The 19,226-nt window shown below is 42.6% G+C and overlaps 1 protein-coding gene across 4 annotated transcripts in view; it reads right to left on the bottom strand.

Annotated features, from left to right (window-relative positions):
• Positions 1-19,226, bottom strand: part of SLC4A11 (solute carrier family 4 member 11) — a 172,388-nt gene that overhangs the window by 17,060 nt on the left and 136,102 nt on the right. For all 4 annotated transcript variants that reach the window (XM_054028839.1, XM_054028837.1, XM_054028838.1 and 1 more), the window contains exons 14-17: positions 14,392-14,644; positions 12,785-12,891; positions 11,390-11,558; positions 5,286-5,459 (exon numbers count right to left, since the gene is read on the bottom strand). In XM_054028839.1, the coding sequence (XP_053884814.1) occupies positions 5,286-5,459; positions 11,390-11,558; positions 12,785-12,891; positions 14,392-14,644 (703 nt within the window). The remainder of the gene's footprint in view (positions 1-5,285; positions 5,460-11,389; positions 11,559-12,784; positions 12,892-14,391; positions 14,645-19,226) is intronic.

Here is a 19,226-nt window from a genome sequence, read left to right as displayed (position 1 = left end):
CCACCAAGTTCTGACCAAGGGGCTCACTTGGGTAGCGTACGAAAAGTGTCAGGTACTCTCTGCATGGTCTCTTCCAACAACTCTGTCCCTCTTCTGGATACGTTGTGGCTTGCTTGTGGTTATCCCTTCTCACCTGGTCTATGGGCATCTACAGGCTGAGAAGTCCCGGCTTTGTGCAGCTGCCCTCCTCCTGGGGACCCACCTTTATTGCAATGAGCGCAGCTCCTGTCCCTCTGCCTGCCACCCACTTGTGCTGAAGTGACTACTCCCTTTCAAATCCCTCCTCCAGCTAGAGCATACCCAGCAGGCCTGCCAGGGTGGGGCTACCTGGGCCCAGAATTGTTCCTGTGCCCGCCTCTCTCCATTGTGGGGTTTATACACCCCATCACTGCCATCCTGTGGTGACATTATCTGGATGTGGAACCTTGTATTCCAGATGAACTGCAACCAAGCTTCTGGTAACAAAGCATTTTAAAGTCACAGGAATGGAGATCCAATAGAACACATTTTTCTGTTTTATATACACACACATTTCTGGGGCTTTGCAATTCCTTCTGGCCTATAGGAGATTTCTTGCCATGGGGGGTGGATCCTTTCCACACTGAATTCTTGTAAAAGATATATTATACAGACACTCCCTTACTGTAGGAGAGACTGAATTTCAAACCACCTATTTTATATAATAAATGCAAGAATGCAGCATTTAAGGTTGTGGTGAGATCCAGACTTAAATTCCCAAAAGTGAAGGCTTCTCGGGTAACATAACCTTCCATGCCAATAAATATAAACTGCAACCTGTTACTCTTTAACAAGGGGAAAAAAATAGAAAATATTATACTTGAATAACATGGCAGAATTAAGATAGATCAGTTAGTTACAAGATCTAAAGAATAAAGCCCATCTATTAAAAGGGGGGAATGCAAAGTCTTTTGAAAGCCATGTTTAAGCTCCATGGATGAGTGATGCAACAGATCCAGGATCAAACCTAAAAATGACAGAAGAGTCATCAAAAGGAATTACCCTTAATCTCCCAACTGCATTTGCACAGCAGAAATTGGAATCTGCTAACACTGGTTGCCATAACTATAAAGGGAAAGATAACAGCTCTCCTGTGTACAGTACTATAAAATCCCTCCTGGCCAGAGACTCCAAAATCCTTTTCCCTGTAAAGGGTTAAGAAGCTCAGGTAACCTGGCTGACACCTGACCCAAAGGACCAATAAGGGGACAAGATACTTTCAAATCTTGGGGGGGGGGGGAAGAAGGCTTTTGTTTGTGCTGTTTTGGGGGTTGTTCGCTCTTGGGACTGAGAGGGACCAGACATCAATCCAGGTTCTCCAAATCTTTCTGAACAAGTCTCTCATATTTCCAACTTGTAAGTAAACAGCCAGGCAAGGCGTATTAGTTTTTATCTTTGTTTTCTCAACTTGTAAATGTACCTTTTTGCTAGAGTGTTTATCTCTGTTTGCTGTAACTTTGAACCTAAGGCTAGAAGGGATTCCTCTGGGCTCTTTAAGTTTGATTACCCTGTAAAGTTAGTTTCCATCCTGATTTTACAGAGATGATTTTTACCTTTTTCTTTAATTAAAAGCCTTCTTTTTAAGAACCTGATTGATTTTTCCTTGTTTTTAGATCCAAGGGGGTTGGATCTTGATCCACCAGGAGTTGGTGGGAGGTAGGAGGGGGGGATGGTTAATTTCTCCTCGTTTTAAGATCCAAGGGGGTTGGATCTGTATTCACCAGGGAATTGGTGAAGAGTCTCTCAAGGCTACCCAGGGAAGGGAATTAGCATTGAGAGTGGTGGCAGCGGACCAGATCTAAGCTGGTAGTTAAGCTTAGAAGTTTTCATGCAGGCCCCCACATCTGTACCCTAAAGTTCAGAGTGGGGAAGCAGCCTTGACACTGGTCAAGACACTCCTGCAAAACCTAGAACCACTGGCCAGATCCTCATGCAAAAATCCAGACTCCAAAGGGACAAGTTTGTCCCATTTTGCTATTTACAGACGATTTCCCCAAATTCTGTAAGGACCTTTGGAAGAATTGGGATGGCCAGCAGTCAGTGAGGTGGATGGAATTCATTCCCCAATGGTGTGCATTCAGGCCTGGCTTGTTGTGGAACAAAGATCCTTGAGATGATGGACTCAGGCAAGCTGGAAGCATAACTGATTCTTTGATGGCTTGTGTCCCAGCATCAGTGACCATTCAGGAGCTTCTAGGACCAGTAACATTCTATTCTAGCCTCTCAGATGACCCTCTGTTAATTGTGAAACACGAGGGATGGAATATGTTAGTTAATTTGGCCTGTCCAGGAAAATACTGAATGTACCTATTAAAAGTGCCCCAAGCTCTCTTCAGCAGACAGTATAGAGTGGGAATTTATGTTTGATGCAAACGGGTCAATTACTGGGCAGCCTCATGGTTCACAAATTTATCGGAATTGTTATTTTGAGCATTCACAAAGCGTACTAGGTGCCTCATAAGCCAAGTAAAAGAGAGCTTGCAACCTGACCTGGACATGACAGAGCCAGAGAGGGCATTCCAAAGGAGACCAGGTCAGAGAGGGAGATAGGGCCTGTGTGAATTAGAAAAGCGAGGGTAAGAGGTTTGAACTTTATGTGCAGAACTGGATTAGATGATTATTTTCAGAGCCAAGAGATATAATTCTACCCATCAAAACAACTTGAAAGTCTAGCAGGGTAAATATAGGCTCCTGGTCCCCTCTCCTGATGGTTTAGGAACAGCGCTGATGGGTTTTGCTGGCGAAATTAGTGCTGTTAGGTACATGGGAAATGGTCTTGATGTGAGAAGTGCTGTGAATCTGTTTCTAGCTCTAGGACACTATTTATAGGCCGCGCTCGTAGCACCGCTTATAGCAAAGTTTTCCTGACCAGTTGTCAGTTGCTTGCAACCTTGCCAGATTTCACCCATTTGGGCTGACATTTCCCATGCCGGGCGTCTTCCCTCACTTGCTGGAAGATTCTCTGCACCTTGAAGTATTTAAAACCATGATTTGAGGACTTCAATAGCTCAGACACAGGTTTGATACAGGAGTGGGTGGGTGAGATTCTGTGGCCTGCATTGTGCAGGAGGTCAGACTAGATGATCATAATGGTCCCTTCCGACTTTAAAGTCTATGAGTCTATGAAGTTGAATTATTCTGAAAAGTTTCTGGAAGAAAGGTTCAACTGTTTCCAAGAACAAGATTAGGGAAAATATGTTGTACCCATGTCAAAAAAAATTCTTACAATTGTTTGGTTGAGAAGCTCTAGCACTTCCATGCTTTGTAGCAAGGGCTTGAAATCTGGCCAGGCGAGGGGGAACAAGAGGGAATGTGCCCATTGCTGGCAAAATCTAACCAAATTTGTCCATTTTATAATAAAAAGCTCTTCAAAATCAGTTCACACAGGTTCTCCAGAGACTTTTTAGAGTCTGGCAGCTAAGACTATGGCCCTAGAAGGCTTGTCATCAGCTGAGGAAATACAGGGAACTGGGGGAGACTCCAGAATATAATCCGAGCTCCTCTTCAAAGAATCCTTAAACCAAAGCTAGATCACTGGGTTCCTCGCTATATGAGGCGTAGCACCTTGAATTAATTTAGCTACACGATCAGACTCCAAGGTTGGCCTGGATTAAACTCTGATGCAGATTTCTCCGCAGACAAGAAAGAGGAAATTTTTTGCCCACTTCAGGGGAGGTTCTTGATTCTTGTGTTTACTTATCGGGGGTAGCCGTGTTAGTCTGTAGCTACAAAAACAACAAGGAATCTGGTGGCACCTTAAAGACTAACAGATTTATTTGGGCATAAGCTTTCGTGGGTAAAAACCTCACTTCTTTGTGTTTACTTGTATCCATCGTATTCTGAGTCTGTAGCTTGGTTTCTTTCAGAGAGCAAGAGGTAGGAGCTTTCCGTACCCAAAGGTGAACGACCCTTTTTTGATTTTCTACTTAAGCTTTGCTTCAGCTTCCCTCTCACAACAAGGCAGTTGAGGAGGAGGAAGACAACAATACATAGAGCCTCTTGTTTATAGTTTACAGCAGGGGTCGGCATCCTTTCAGAAGTGGTGTGCAGAGTCTTCATTTATTCACTCTAATTTAAGGTTTTGCATGCCAATTTTAACGTTTTTATAAGGTCTTTTTCTACAAGTCTATAATATATAACCAAACTATTGTTGTATGTATAGTAAATAAGGTTTTTTAAAATGTTTAAGATGCTTCATTTAAAATTAAATTAAAATGCAGAGCCCCCTGTACCGGTGGCCAGGACCCGGGCAGTGTGGGTGCCACTGAAAATCAGCTTGCGTGCTGTCTTCGGCACGCGTGCCATAGGTTGCCTACCCCTGGTTTACAGCTTTGTGAGGAACAAGAGATCTGGAATCTCCACGGGAGCTGTAGAAGGTAGAAAATACTCCCATTCCCCAGCATCCAGTTCAAAGTTGTCATTTATATATCTAAGCACCTCAGGGCAGAATGAACACGAAGGAGAAGATTCTTAGCGTAGCTTATGGTCGTGTGCACCTACTTGCCTCAGTCCTGTCAATGTTTTCCCAAGAGGACCCTAATGGCAGAGGGGTGGCCCCAGGAAAGCTATCTGTGTAACAGAAGTCTCTCAGCTTCCTGAGGTACAATGGAAGATGCTGCAGTGAGCTTTGAAACAGATCCACACTGATACTGTTTTCTACCCTTTGCAATATTGACCTTGCAGGTTTCAGACACGGGGGAGTCGCACTGGATATTTTTCTAATGAGACAAGCAGGCAGCGTCTGGCCAAACTACTGTCTCACTGCTCAGCAGGGCTTCCGCAGAGAGCTTAGAAATACTCAGATCTCTGAGGAGACCGAGTTCAACAAAAAGTTTTTTTTCTCGTGGATTCCCAGATGAACCAAAAAAAGTAGGAAAAAAAAGTACTGAGATATGGAAGACCTGGCTTCCCAGCAGCATACCTTGAGGCTAGCACCGAAAGAAAGTGCCCTGTCAGAGCAGTGCAACTGCCAGCTACTCCAAAGATGCAGAATAGTGGTGGTGCTTACAGTCAACCACAAGGTTTGATAGCTGGTCCTGGAACCAATAAGTGACCCCCAAACAATCTTCCTTCATCCCAGCTGCATCTGTGTTGATGTGGGCAGAACATTCCTAGCACCCGCAGTCTGGATTGGTGGAGACTGACAGGAAAGATTGTTCTGAATGATGTGAATTAATCATTTGTAGTATTTAAAGAACCCCGGAAAACCCCTCAGGATGCCCAGACACATATCTCTTTCCTTCTATGGATTTGTCCCCAAAACTTACGTCTCATAGATGTGCCCATTTTCAACCCTCTCTTCCACGTAGGCCAGTGCTCGGACGTGCATTGGGGAATGAGGGAATGCAGCATGTATCCATGGCAGTCCGAAGACAGACAGTCCCGTGTTAATCAGAGCTACAAGGAGGAGGTCCCAGTGATAAGCTGTTCCTTTCACTAACCTGAAATAAACTCTAGTTAATAAAGTTTTTATGTGCACTCAACCATGTAGTAACAATGCTGCCCTTGCTACGACTGAGCTAGCATGTTCATTGATGGACACTGATTGTGCATCTCAACGCACAGAATTTTACAGACCTCTTTTATAGAGGACAGTACATGAATTTGAAAGGTAATGAAAAAGTGATTGCTGCCGGGGGAGAGCAATCAGTTTGAAAGAACAACTGAATAGAGAAACATTTCCCATTATAAGAATGGTCTAGTCCTCAATTTCGTCAGAATTTATTACTGTCATATTAAACAGGATACCTCAACTCATTCAAAATTAATATTACCATCAGATGTACGACTGTTCTCGCTGGAGTACTAGCAACAGCTATAGCAAGGGTTGCCAAAGCATTTTTCATTTTAAACTCCTGTTTTTAGTTGCTCATAAACTTTCATCCATCAAGTTGAAATTTTCCAGGCCTTGTTTTTTGATGCATTTCATGTGTGTGCCTGGTAAGTTAGCTACATGCTTAAACATTTACTAAAGGCCCGTAGGGGGGCCCACTCTGAGGAAAGACACCTTTAATCAGCAGCATCCATTGGGGTTATGTGCCTGCTTCCCCTATAGGCCAGCTTTGAGCAGGCACGTTCCCAGTTCACGTCCTATTCTTCCACATTGCCAGAGCAGCACCTGAACACCTGAGGCTTCCTTTATTGTTTTCTTTCCCTATCTGCCCTTTTTGGATTTTCCCGTTAGCTTATACAAAAAAGTATTTCATTGCCTATGCCACTGTGGGCTTTTTTTCAAAGCCTAGATCCATCTGGCTACTTACTCTATCCTTGTTTCAGTCCCAACCTGGGATGTTGCCCTTAGGTTTTTTGATAAGTTTTTAAAGTATTCAGTTGACAGCAAGCAGACCATGGCCTGGGACCTGATTCAAGATATGTACAGCACGTACTCAATTTGAATAATGGGCAACATCAGATAAGTTATGCTGAAATTCAATGTATAGAACCACAGATGTAAGAGACAGTGAAGATTTATTAAGCCGTCTGTACATTGCCCAGTCAACCCATCATTTTTCTCTTCACCGATCACAGAATCATGGAAAAGCAGGGCTGGAAGGAACCTTGAGAGGTCATCTAGTCCACCTCCACATGGCCAACATCTTCATTAATGATCTGGATGATGGGATGGATTGCACCCTCAGCAAGTTCACGGATGACACTAAGCTGGGGGCAGAGGTGGATACGCTGGAGGGTAGGGATAGGTTCCAGAGTGACCTAGACAAATTGGAGTATTGGGCCAAAAGAAGTCTGATGAGGTTCAACAAGGACAAGTGCAGAGTCCTGCACGAAGGAAGGAAGGAAGAATCCCATACACTACTACAGGCTGGGGACTGACTGACTAAGTGGCAGTTCTGCAGAAAAGGACCTGGGGATTACAGTGGATGAGAAGTTGGATATGAGTCAGCAGTGTGCCCTTGTTGCCAAGAAGGCTAACGGCATATTGGGCTGCATTAGCAGGAGCATTGCCAGCAGATGGAGGGAAGTGATTATTCCCCTCTATTCGGCACTGGTGAGGTCACATCTGGAGTATTATGTCCAGTTTGGGCCCCTCACTACAGAAAGGATGGTGACAAATTGGAGAGAGTCCAGCAGAGGGCAATGAAAATGATTAAGGGGTTGGGACACATGACTTATGAGGAGAGGCTGAGGGAACTGGGCTTATTTAGTCTGCAGAAGAGAAGAGTGAGGGGAGATTTGATAGTAGCCTTCAACTACCTGAAGGGGGGTTCCAAAGAGGATGGAGCTCGGCTGTTCTCAGTGGTGGCAGATGACAGAACAAGAAGCAATGGTCTCAAGTTGCAGTGGGGGACGTCAGGGTTGGATATGAGGAAACACTATTTCACTAGGAGGGTGGTAAAGCACTGGAATGGGTTACCTAGGGAGGTGGTGGAATTTCCATCCTTGGAGATTTTTAAGGCCTGGCTTGACAAAGCCCTGCCTGGGATGATTTAGTTGGGGTTGGCCCTGCTTTGAGCAGGGGATTGGACTAGATGACCTCCTGAGGTCTCCTCCAAACCTAATCTTCTGTGATCCTATGCTGAGGCAGGACCAGCTAGATCTAGATTTTAATTGGTAATGCTTTACCCAATCCAGTTTTGAAGAGTCTTGTACCTGAGCAATTCAATCTACTTTCAGTTGAGCAGCATCTTTTGCCTTTCTGTACCACAACAGAAAGGCTCCATTTGAAAAATACACTGATGTGGGAGTTAGCAGTTTGGCTCTGATATTGAAGGAAGAACCCAGTTACATACCCTTTAACTATAACCCTACTCAATACCAAAAGTCACCACATCACATGTGCTTCTAATGTCACATAGGCAGTAAACGACTCAAGAAATTCAATCAAGAAAATGGCAAAATGACCCATTTACAACTTACATTTATGCCAATCACTATTTAATTAAAGAGCTGCATCAATGAGAATAGAGGAGAATTTTCCAGTGGCACAGAGAAGAAATCCCAGAACATGCATAACCCAATTGTTTTGAGCCTGTCCATCTCTCTCTGCTTTCCTGTGCTAATGGTCCTTTATCAAATAAAGTGTGCAAAACAGAAAAAACACTAAAAAAAAATTGTTATGCAAGAAAAAAACCCTCCTATGTGTTACATTAGCAAAAAAAAAAATTCCAATGAGAAAATGGTAGTTCCCGGGGGGGATCCTATAAATTCACCCTTGATGCCATAGCTGATTGTAGTTGGTAGAAACATCAAAGGGAATATTTGAAGACTGTAGCTTCTTGTTTCCAAGCCTGCGCATAAATCAGAGCTTTTAGATAAAAGTGATACTAGATTACACATACTGTCCTACTTTGAGCCTGACCTCCTTTGCTTCCATATTCTGAATTATACAGCGGCAAGCCAGCATAGTTCCAAATGCTCCTTTTTCAGTTTCAAAATTCTTTTAAATGAGCATAGTTGCAATACATGATGCAGTAGCTCTTTTTGGTTGATCTGCTCTTAGTTTAAAGAGAAATATTCACTGCATTCCAAACATCAAGAAACCACACGGCTGACCACATATCAAAATGGGAGGTGCACCCATTGACTTCAGAATAAATGAGATCATAAATGTACAATCCATAAAATAAGAACAGCAAAGCAGCAGGGTGAGGTAACCAATCTTCAGAAGCTTTGTTCACTGCTCCAACGCAATGCCGGTTCTTTGTCTTTGTCAAAAGTCATAGGAGACTGCTTCTGAAGATTCTTTCCAAAAACTGAAATGCTTTCTGACCATTCATTTTCTTAACAGAGGCTTGAAATAACCTTCTTTGTTCCAACAAACCCAATTTGAGAGGGTCTGACTATCTGGTCTCTCTAGACTAGTGGTTCTCAAAAACGTATTTGATTGCGCCCCTCTTGTTCATGTCTGTAGTAGTTTTCGCTCCCCCTCCCCATACCACACAAGTACATATACCAATTAAAATCAATCAATCAATCATTAAACTCTCACTAAATATTAAAAACAGTAAGGCATCATTGATTCAAACAGAGCCATTTAAGTATATAGTGTATCGCTTTCCGGCCACTCAGCTCAGAAGGCTGCACTGCCACCAGCAGCAGCAGAGAAGTAAGGGTGGCAATACCTTATTTCTTCTGCGCTGCTGCTGGCGGCGGCGCTGCCTTCAGAGCTGGGTGCCCAGCCAGAAGCCACTGCTCTCTGCTCTGCCTTCTCACACCCTCCCAGAATACATTCCATGCCCCCCAGTTTGAGAACCTCTGCTTTAGACATTGGTGGCTTTGGAAGCTCCCAGGTAGGTTGAGTACTTGTTGGCCCAACAAACAAAATGGGTGGTAGCCACTCATCTTGCACCATGTAATCCCCAAATATAAATTTCTAGGAATAATGCCAGAGTACACTTGGCACTATGGGTATGTTTACACTGCAGCTGGAAGGTGGGAATGCAGCACATGCAGAAATACCTGAGCTAGGTTTGATCTATTTCTACAGCAAAGCTAGTTCGAGTAACAATGGTAGTATAGCCAAGAAGGCTAACGGCATTTTGGGCTGTATAAGTAGGGGCATTGCCAGCAGATCGAGGGACGTGATCATTCCTCTCTATTCGACATTGGTGAGGCCTCATCTGGAGTACTGTGTCCAGTTTTGGGCCCCACACTACAAGAAGGATGTGGAAAAATTGGAAAGAGTCCAGCGGAGGGCAACAAAAATGATTAGGGGGCTGGAGAACATGACTTATGAGGAGAGGCTGAGGAAACTGGGATTATTTAGTTTGCAGAATTGAAGAATGAGGGGAGATTTGATAGCTGCTTTCAACTACCTGAAAGGGGGTTCCAAAGAGGATGGATTTAGACTGTTCTCAGTGATACCAGATGACAGAACAAGGAGTAATGGTCTCAAGTTGCAGTGGGGGAGGTTTAGGTTGGATATTAGGAAAAACTTTTTCACTAGGAGGGTGGTGAAGCACTGGAATGGGTTCCCTAGGGAGGTGGTGGAATCTCCTTCCTTAGAGGTTTTTAAGGTCAGGCTTGACGAAGCCCTGGCTGGGATGATTTAGTTGGGGATTGGTCCTGCTTTGAGCAGGGGGTTGGACTAGATGACCTCCTGAGGTCCTTTCCAACCCTAATCTTCTATGATTCAAAGTAGCGCAGGCTGGCAGCTGCTCAAGCCCATACCCAGGGTCCTGGGCGGGCAGGGCTAGCCTGTGCTGCTGTAGCTTCACTGCTATTATTATTCAAGCTAACTTGGATCAAAACTAGCGCGAATACAACTTCGTGTGCTGCAATCACATGTCCTGATTGCATGAAATCTGGTCTCCAGCCACCCAGCTCTGAAGGCAGAATGGACAGCGGCAGCTGCTGGCTGGGTGCCCAGCTTTGAAGGCAGCACCGCTGCCGGCAGCAGCAAAAAAGTAAGGGTGGCAATGCCATAGCCCCTAATTGGCTTGAGACCTCCTTTTGGGGCAGGGCCCCCAGCTTGAGAAATGCTGCAGAGAAATCACACAGTTTTTGTGGGTCGCTCACAGCATAAAATAGCAAATTTCATGGATGTGTTACATGTGCAAAATTTGCTATTTATGCCGTGACCAACCTGCAAAAAAGGGTGTGATTTCTCCGCCATTTAAGCAGACCCCTACCTATGAAATCACTCCCAAAAGAACACATGGCTAGAGGCAGTAATTCTGGGTCTGGCATAAAATACCTTTCCACGTATGAAGAATTTGGAGTCATCCACATGTAAATATATAAGGGGTACACAAACAGAGCTAGCAAGGTTGTGTAATTCAGTCCCAGTCCATCTTTACTCAGAACACTGTAATATAGTACTGAAGTGAAATTATCTCAGGGCTTCTCTACATGAACAATTAGACTGCTGCAAGCAGGAGTGTGAATCTACGGGGCGCTCTCCACATGTACCCTGCTGACATGCGTTAACTGTTCATTAACGCTCTTTGAGCTAGTCCCATTTCAAAGGTTTCAGAGTAGCAGCCGTGTTAGTCTGTAGCCACAAAAAGAACAGGAGTACTTGTGGCACCTTAGAGACTAACACATTTATTTGAGCGGCCTCTTACAGTTGGTATGGCTACTTCCACCTTTTCATGTCCTCTGTATGTATAAATATCTTCTTGCTGTATGTTCCAGGCTATGCATCCGATGAACTGGGCTGTAGCCCACGAAACCTTATGCTCAAATAAATTTGTTAGTCTCTAAAGTGCCACAAGTACTCCTGTTCTTTTTCCCATTTCAAAAAGGACTAGGTCAAAGAAGTCTATTCAACTGTTAGCAAGCATTAGCAGGGTGCACAAGGATAGTTCAAGGCTAGGGCTGGGTAGATTCACTGCCCCCGTCTCATTGTTCACATAGAGGAGCCCTCAGAAGAACTGCCCTGGTTTGGAAAGAAAGGGATTAACAATTTTACCTGTTCTCTGGAGCATTTGTGAGTGATGCCACTATATTCTGCTCTATGAAGAAAAGCATCGACAGAAGGAACCCCAGGCCCATGGCGCTCATTACAGAGCCAATTGAGAGAGATTGGATTGGGGCCAGCACGAATAAACTCTCAGATGGGTTGTAGTTAAATTTGGACACTGTAAACACACAGGAAAAAAAAAAAGTGTTAAAAAGGCATCCTACTGTTTTCTAGCTACCTGCATGAAGCAAACTTATGTTCTAGCCCAACCACAAGTTATTGGCTTTGATACAGGTTCCATGGGTTCTCTGGCCTGCATTATGCAGGAGGTCAGGCAAGAGGATCATAATGGCCCCTTCTTGTGCTGAAGTCTATAAATCTACTGTTTTAAAAAAATATATTTATCACCCAAGCCCTGACTGATAACAGCTAGTCACGCTGCAATTTTTATTTTATAAGGAGATGAAAATTTTAACTGAGGACAATGCAACAAAAAAAACCCCCACTCTTATCATAGACATTGGATTTTACAGCCCGTTTCTGGATCTGAAATAATTACAAATAATTTGCCATCTTCATCGTACAGTCTTACTTCATAGTTAATTTGCTGGTATAGGCATTTTAAAATACTCTCAACACCAAATGAGCTGCACAATGGGTTTTAGCATAATACGGGGCTGACTTCAGCTGGTGACAAGAAATCCATCGTCACTAAGGGAAAGATCACACGCTACAATTCACCACTTCTCAATCCAGTTGGATGGAGTGAGAGTCACACCAAAAGTGCCACTTCTTATTTACTTCCATACACTTCCTCACATCGTCCACTCACGTCATCACAGGTCAATGCAATTCCTGTCCCTATTCTCTCTTCCTGATATGGAAAAGCTGATCCGTCTGTCCAATGAATGGTGTATCATTGTTAGACTTCCTTGTGTATCTTAGAATCACCCAGATGCTTTGGACCATTACACTTTTAATTAGGAAAATATAAAGAGGAGACTAAAAGAACAGGCCGAGATCATCAACACCACATCTGTACAGCTGGCAACAACCCTTCCTGCCTACTAATTGCCCTGCCCTTTTGTTCTGTATGAGAATAATAGGATCAACTCTTTCTAACAGCAGATGCACATTTTAATGACATTCAAATGAAATGACAAACTTAAATAATGTACTGAGAAAAACTATAGGCAACTGTTTGATTTGGTGTTTGCATAAATTAACTTTTATTGACGGATTGGAGGCATAGTTATGCATGTGTAGGCATGTATTTGAGACAATATACTGAAGAACTTTTGTATTTTTATGTTAATGTTCTTTGCAATAAACTTGTTTTCTTTTTTCATTCCATCTTAAGCGCCTTTCTCCTGGTAATTTGGAAGAGTAAACAAGCGGACTTACTTTCTATTTCCTTGAAGAAGTAGGAGCCTACGATGGAGAAGGTTAGAACGGATATGGGTAAGGCACAGTCGGACAGGATTTCGCGGACCCTTGCATGCAAATAGGGGCTGCAATTATAAAAAAAACAAACAACAACAACAACTTTCCATTAGCATCCACCATATTCAGTTTTCCCGCTACGACGGTAATGGAGTAATCATTCAAACCACAGGCTCTATACCGAATGTTACGTCAGCCCAGTGCTGCTATTATTAATTCTTCACTCCCAATATTATTTTAAAAAGTCTTTAATGACGTAACGTACCTACCAGTTTTCTGAAAGCTAAAACAGTCGAATCTCCGTTTATGGGAAATAGAGGCTCTGAAGTTTGATGAAAATCACAGTGAAACCCAAAACGGAACAAAATTGAAGATTCAGGCTTTGAAAAACATGCACAGTCGTCAAGAGCTGACAGCTAGATGTTATTTCCAGTCCCCCCTCCCCCCTCGCAAAGCGGCTTGTGTCTGCAATTTCCAGCTCCAGTACTTTTCCATTCTTTAACCATTCAAATAAGAGATTTGTCAAAGACTCCAAAAGGAGTTAAGGCTCCCAATTCCCATGGACTCAGAGAGAGTTGGATGCCCAGCTAACTGCCTTTTGTGCTTTTGGAGGAAAGTGAGATGAAGTACCTTTCCAGGAAATTATCATTTACAATATGGGAGTATATTTCTAAAAAGTTACCCCTTTTCCAGATCATTTAGAAAACAGTGAAGTGGCAAAATTTGCCAATCATACACAATTGCTTAAGTCCGGAGTAGACTGAGGCATTACAAAAGGATCTCACAAAACTGGGTGACTGGGCAACAAAATGGCAGCAGAAAGTCAATGCTGATAAAGGCAAAGTAATGCACATTGGAAAATAATCCCTACAAAATGATGGGGTCTATATTAGTTGTTACCACTCAAGAAAGATCTTGGAGTCACTGTGGAGAGTTCTCTGAAAACATCCACTCAATGTGCAGTGGCAGCCAAAAGGCTAACAGAATGTTAGGAGACATTAGGAAAGGGATAGATAATAAGTCAGAAAATATTATAATATAAATCCATGGTACATCCACACCTTGAATACTGTGTAGTTTTGGTCACCCCTTCTCCAACAAGATATATTAGAATTGGAAAAGGTACAGAGAAGAGCAACAAAGATGATTAGGGGGGATGGATCAGCTTCTGTACGAGGAGAGATTAAAAAGACTGGGACTTTTAAGCTTGGAAAAATGACTACTGGGGGCAATATTATACTGGTCTATAAAATCAGGAGTGGTGTGGAGAAAGTGAATAGGGAAGTGTTATTTACCCCTTCCCATAATGCAAGAACCAGGGGTCACCCAATGAAGTTAATAGGCAGGAGGTTTAAAACAAACAAAAGGAAGTACTGCTTCACACAAGACACTGTGGAACTTGTTGCCAGAGGATGTTGTGAAGGCTAAAATACAATGGGTTTAAAAAAAATCAATTAGATACGTTCATGGAGAATAGCCACAGGTGTCTATTTGCAGTGTAGACAGACCCTAGACTCAAGATTGGGATTTGAATCTGTAGAATGAACTCTAAGGCTGAAGTAACTCACCTTTTCTTAAATTGATAAAGTGTATGACCAAGCCAAAGGGTTCCCAGCATCAACATGAGACTAAGGACAGCAGTTTCACGTCCATAATGCACGACCTCATTCATGCCCGTCTGATTCTCCAGCGACACAGACCTGCTCACTGATGAATTCATCAAGAAGGTGGTATTGATGCTGAGGCTTGGAATGACATCAGCACGTGTATTTTCCAAGTAACTGTCTCCTTGGTGCTCATGGTAGTAATATTTCTTAAAAACTGCACAAAACAACAAATAGGCAAACGTTAGGATAGGTCTGTAACAATTCAAAGCAACTTGAGCTTGCAGTATTATTAACTTTTACAGTGTAGTCTCTCTTGATCCGTAGTCACATAGGCGCCAACTCTGTGGGTACTCCGGGGCTGGAGCACCCACGGGGAAAAAAAAAATAGTGATCAGCTCCTCTTCCTCCCTCCCTCCCAGTGCCTCCCGCCCCACACAGATCAGCTGTTCAGTAGCATGCAGGAGGGACTGGGGGGAAGGGGAGGAGCGAGGGTGGGGTGCACTTGGGGGAGGAGACAGAATGTAGCAGGAAGAGGCAGAGCGGGGAAAGTGGTGGAGTGGGGACAAGGCCTGGGGTGGAGCGAGAGTGGAGCACGTCCCCCCGGGAACACAGGAACTCAGCGTCTGTGCATAGTCTATAAAAAGCAACAGAGGGTCCTGTGGCACCTTTGAGACTAACAGAAGTATAGGGAGCATAAGCTTTCGTGGGTAAGAACCTCACTTCTTCAGATGCAAGTCAGTGAGGTTCTTACCCACGAAAGCTTATGCTCCCAATACTTCTGTTAGTCTCAAAGGTGCCACAGGACCCTCTGTTGCTTTTTACAGACTCAGACTAACACAGCTACCCCTCTGATACTTGTGCGTAGTCTAGTACTCTAATAGCACCATTCACACTACTGAAGGTAAGAGAAACCAGATTATTAGGAGTTTATAATTCAGTTGTGCACGAAACGTAGCTTGTTTTATAAATTTAAGAAAATAGTTAGGCCATTTGTAAGTTAGAGTACAGAAATGTAAGTCCGCCCCCCTCCCCATCCTCATATTGTTACCTGGTTTTGCTCCATGCACTGAATCATGGCTTTAAATGTAAAGAAGTAAACTGTGGCCATTTCTTGCTCTAGTATGCTAAAAATATGCACTTGGCAACAACTGAAAACATCCAAGGTAGAGTATACTCAGGAAAGTTACTATTATGAACATGCAGTAAGTACTTTCCTACACTCACTAGTGCAAAGATGTCCAAGTTCGGTTTTATAGGACAGACAAATTAACTGGGAGATAATACATTTGTAAACATGCTCCACATCTGAATTTGCAAAATGCATTGAGATATTATGGTTTATCAGGCCTACCATAACGAGCTTAAAAATTTACCTCAATAAATGATAAACGCAAACAGGCCTGCTATAACTATCCAAGTTAAATACCCTATAATACTTCATAAGGTCCATAAAATACATAGTGAGATAATCTACATTAAAGAGACCGCAGCTAAATATTGACAGAACAGAGTAGCTGCTGTAAATATGTTATTCCATTCTATAATTAAAATCAAAATAGTATTAGAGGAATACTTCTGGAAGGTTTGGTCCTGGATGGGTCTGACCATACTTGATGGAAGATGCCCTGGTCTCAGATGATGTGATGAGCAAGAGTCTGGGAAACTCATTAATCAAAGAGGCAGCCAGGAAAGGGTAGTGGACGAAGAGGAAGATAAAAGACAGCAACCAGCCAGGAGGAGAGGAGCAATGGAAAAGGAAGTCAATTAAGGGGAGAGATACGTGCCAGCCACTGTGGAGAAAGTCAGCCAACAAAAGTGGAACGGGACTTAGGAGACCTTGAAGTTGCGTGTCAACCTGGCTGAAATGTTTTCGTCAAAATATTTTTTAACGTTGAAAGTTTTTTTTTTTTAAATGATAAACATTTTGGCAGACATTTTTCTCAAAACTTTCCCGGGTTGATGAAAACCCAGAAAATGAAAATTTTGGGGTGATATTTTGGTTTCCAGAAACTGAACGTTTTTCCTGAAAATGGTTTTTAAAAACCACATTTTTTTTTTCAGTTTTAGGTTTCAGTTTTTCCACAAAAACTATAAAGTTTTTATAGAAAAAAAAAATCCCATGAAATAGAATTGGCATTTTTTTGACCAGCTCTACTTCCATAGGAGCATGGAGCTAACTTTTAATTTCTGCTTGAGAGCCTACCCAAATGTTGTTATGACCCTCTTAACTACAGTGCCATTTTAATGACTCCCAGGTTAATACTATTGCTATTACAATAGTGTCTTGGGGCACCAGACAAAGAACAGGACTCCACTGCGCTGGGCACTACTGCACAAACAGGCAGTAAAAAGATTTCCTAAAGAGTTGACAATCTAGGTTATAAAATGCAATAGGTGGATAAATAAATTAATGGTCGTATGTCCTAGAACTGGAAGGGACCTTGAAAGGTCATGGAGTCCAGCCCCCTGCCTTCATTAGTAAGACCAAGTACTGATTTTGCCCCAGATCCCTAAATGGCCCCCTCAAGGATTGAACTCACAAAAGCCTGGGTTTAGCAGGCCAATGCTCAAACCACTGAGCTATCCCTCCTCTCCAGACAAAGGAGTGGATAAGTGATAATTGTAAAGCAAGCAAATAGTTGTGCAATAACAAAGGTCTCAGTTTGCTACCTGGATGTGTATTTTTAAAATAAGTTTAATTACTCAGGCTACAACTAGCATGTTAAAAAAAAAAAATCAAATAATTTGCATAATTCATGTTCTATCTGTTAAATTTCTCAGATTTGACATTGAACATTTTGCTTTTGTTGCTAGAATGACTTTCACTGTCAGTTTCAGTGAGCTTCTAATGCAATTACACAATTCTGCAATGCAGCAAACACGGCAGGAGAATATTTATTACAATAAGTTTCTCTTGGACTATTATTACTTTTCTAGTGGCTTTAGGTTAATGCATACCTTATTTTTCTGAGGAACAGCATTTTGGGCAAAAATTGTCTTGCTAGTTTTCTTTTAATAATAAAGGCCAACCCTTTGGATTGGATGATTCTGAAATTTTGAACCATCCCTGGAGTTTTCCTAAAGTAGAGGTCTGAAATCTGATTGGATAACGTACTATCTAGCCATTATATATCCCGGCAATGCCTAGTACAGCCAGAAGTCAATGCCAGTGATCTCTCAGGCACATTGCACGACGACGACTTCAGAAACTCAGCAGGAAAGCGATCACAAAGGTATTAAATAATACCTCGATTATAACAACACTTGGCATTTCAATAGCACATCTCCTCTGAGGATCTCAGAATATTCTATTGCATTAATTACACTTGCAACACCCCTGTAAAGTAGATATTGTTATGCCCATTTTACAGATCGGTAAACTGAGGCACAGAGTGCTGAAATGACTAGGCAGAAAGTCAGTGCTGGAGTTGTAAACAGAACCCAGAAGTTTTGACCTGCAGTCTACTGCTCTGACCATTAAAGGACACTCCCAATAATAGCAATGGCAATAATTCAGGAGGATTAATAGCCGGCTGGGGTTAAAGATCTCTAACAGCCTCAGTTATTCCCAACTGACTGTTAACCCGATGGAAATAAACACTCTTTGCCTTGATGACGACTGACAAGGTTCAGATCCAAGAAAAGAAAAAAAGGCCAAGAAATTCAAAATAATGCTGACATTTTAAGTCATCCTGTTGGTCTAGTTACCATAGATGTTCTGGGAACAGTAAGTGATTTCACATTCGGCACTACAGTAATACCTGAACACAACAGAGTAGGTTTAGAATGGAGCATAGACCTTAACATAAATGTCAAGACTGTTACTGATTTGTGTCACTTCACATTTTACTTAAATGTAGCAGTTAGATGATATGTATTCACTTTGGATTAAATGTTGGGGAAATGTAGCTGATTTTTCATCCGTATTTTACTTATTGTAATGGGTGTGCTGATTGGAATGATTGGCAGTTGGATAGATCAGTCTGCAATGTAGCAAGGATTTAGTGTTTAATATTCAGTTGCTGCATGCTAAACAGTCTTTTCAGAGACACTACAGAACAGCCAAGTTCTTTGCACAAATTCAATAGAGAAAACACTTTAAACTAGCAGGTTGTAGGCTTTAAACTGAACTGTCCCAGAAGGCAGTTTAATTTCTAGTTCCTCTGTTCCCTCTAGTTCACCTTTGTTGTTTGCTTCAGCTGTTACAGAACCATTTCCTGTAGAGTGCAAATGTCAAGATCAAACAGAAGCATGGCTTAGGTGGTTGGGCCATGAGTTGAAAACAACTGTCACTAGGATAGTAAGAAGAATGCATGTGTTTGATATGTGATAATACCCCTCTCTCTAATTTCCGGCATATTTTATATATGCAAAGCATATATAAAAGCAACATGGCTTAGCAAATTAAGGAACAAACATGAGCTTCCTTGGGAGCAGTGCGTTGCTGGATGCACTCCCTGACAGAATGCTTTTAGGGTAGCAGGAATGGCATAGCAGCGTAGTGTCTGCCAGCTGATGTGCTATGCAACCTGCCAGCATGCTGAAAATCTTCTGATCTCCCGAGCCACATGACTACTGGAGTACTGTGTCCAGTTTTAGGCCCCACACTACAAGAAGGATGTGGAAAAATTGGAAAGAGTCCAACGGAGGGCAACAAAAATGATTAGGGGGCTGGGGCACATGACTTATGAGAAGTCGCTGAGGGAACTGGGATTATTTAGTCTGCAGAAGAGAAGAATGTGGGGGGATTTGATAGCTGCTTTCAACTACCTGAAGGGGGGTTCCAAAGAGGATGG

The sequence above is a fragment of the Malaclemys terrapin genome, chromosome 5 (assembly GCF_027887155.1).
Source record: "Malaclemys terrapin pileata isolate rMalTer1 chromosome 5, rMalTer1.hap1, whole genome shotgun sequence".
NCBI classification, from domain to species: Eukaryota; Metazoa; Chordata; order Testudines; family Emydidae; genus Malaclemys; species Malaclemys terrapin.
The sequence above is the reverse complement of the archived record's forward strand: the minus strand, read 5'-3'. Positions and strand labels throughout refer to the sequence as shown.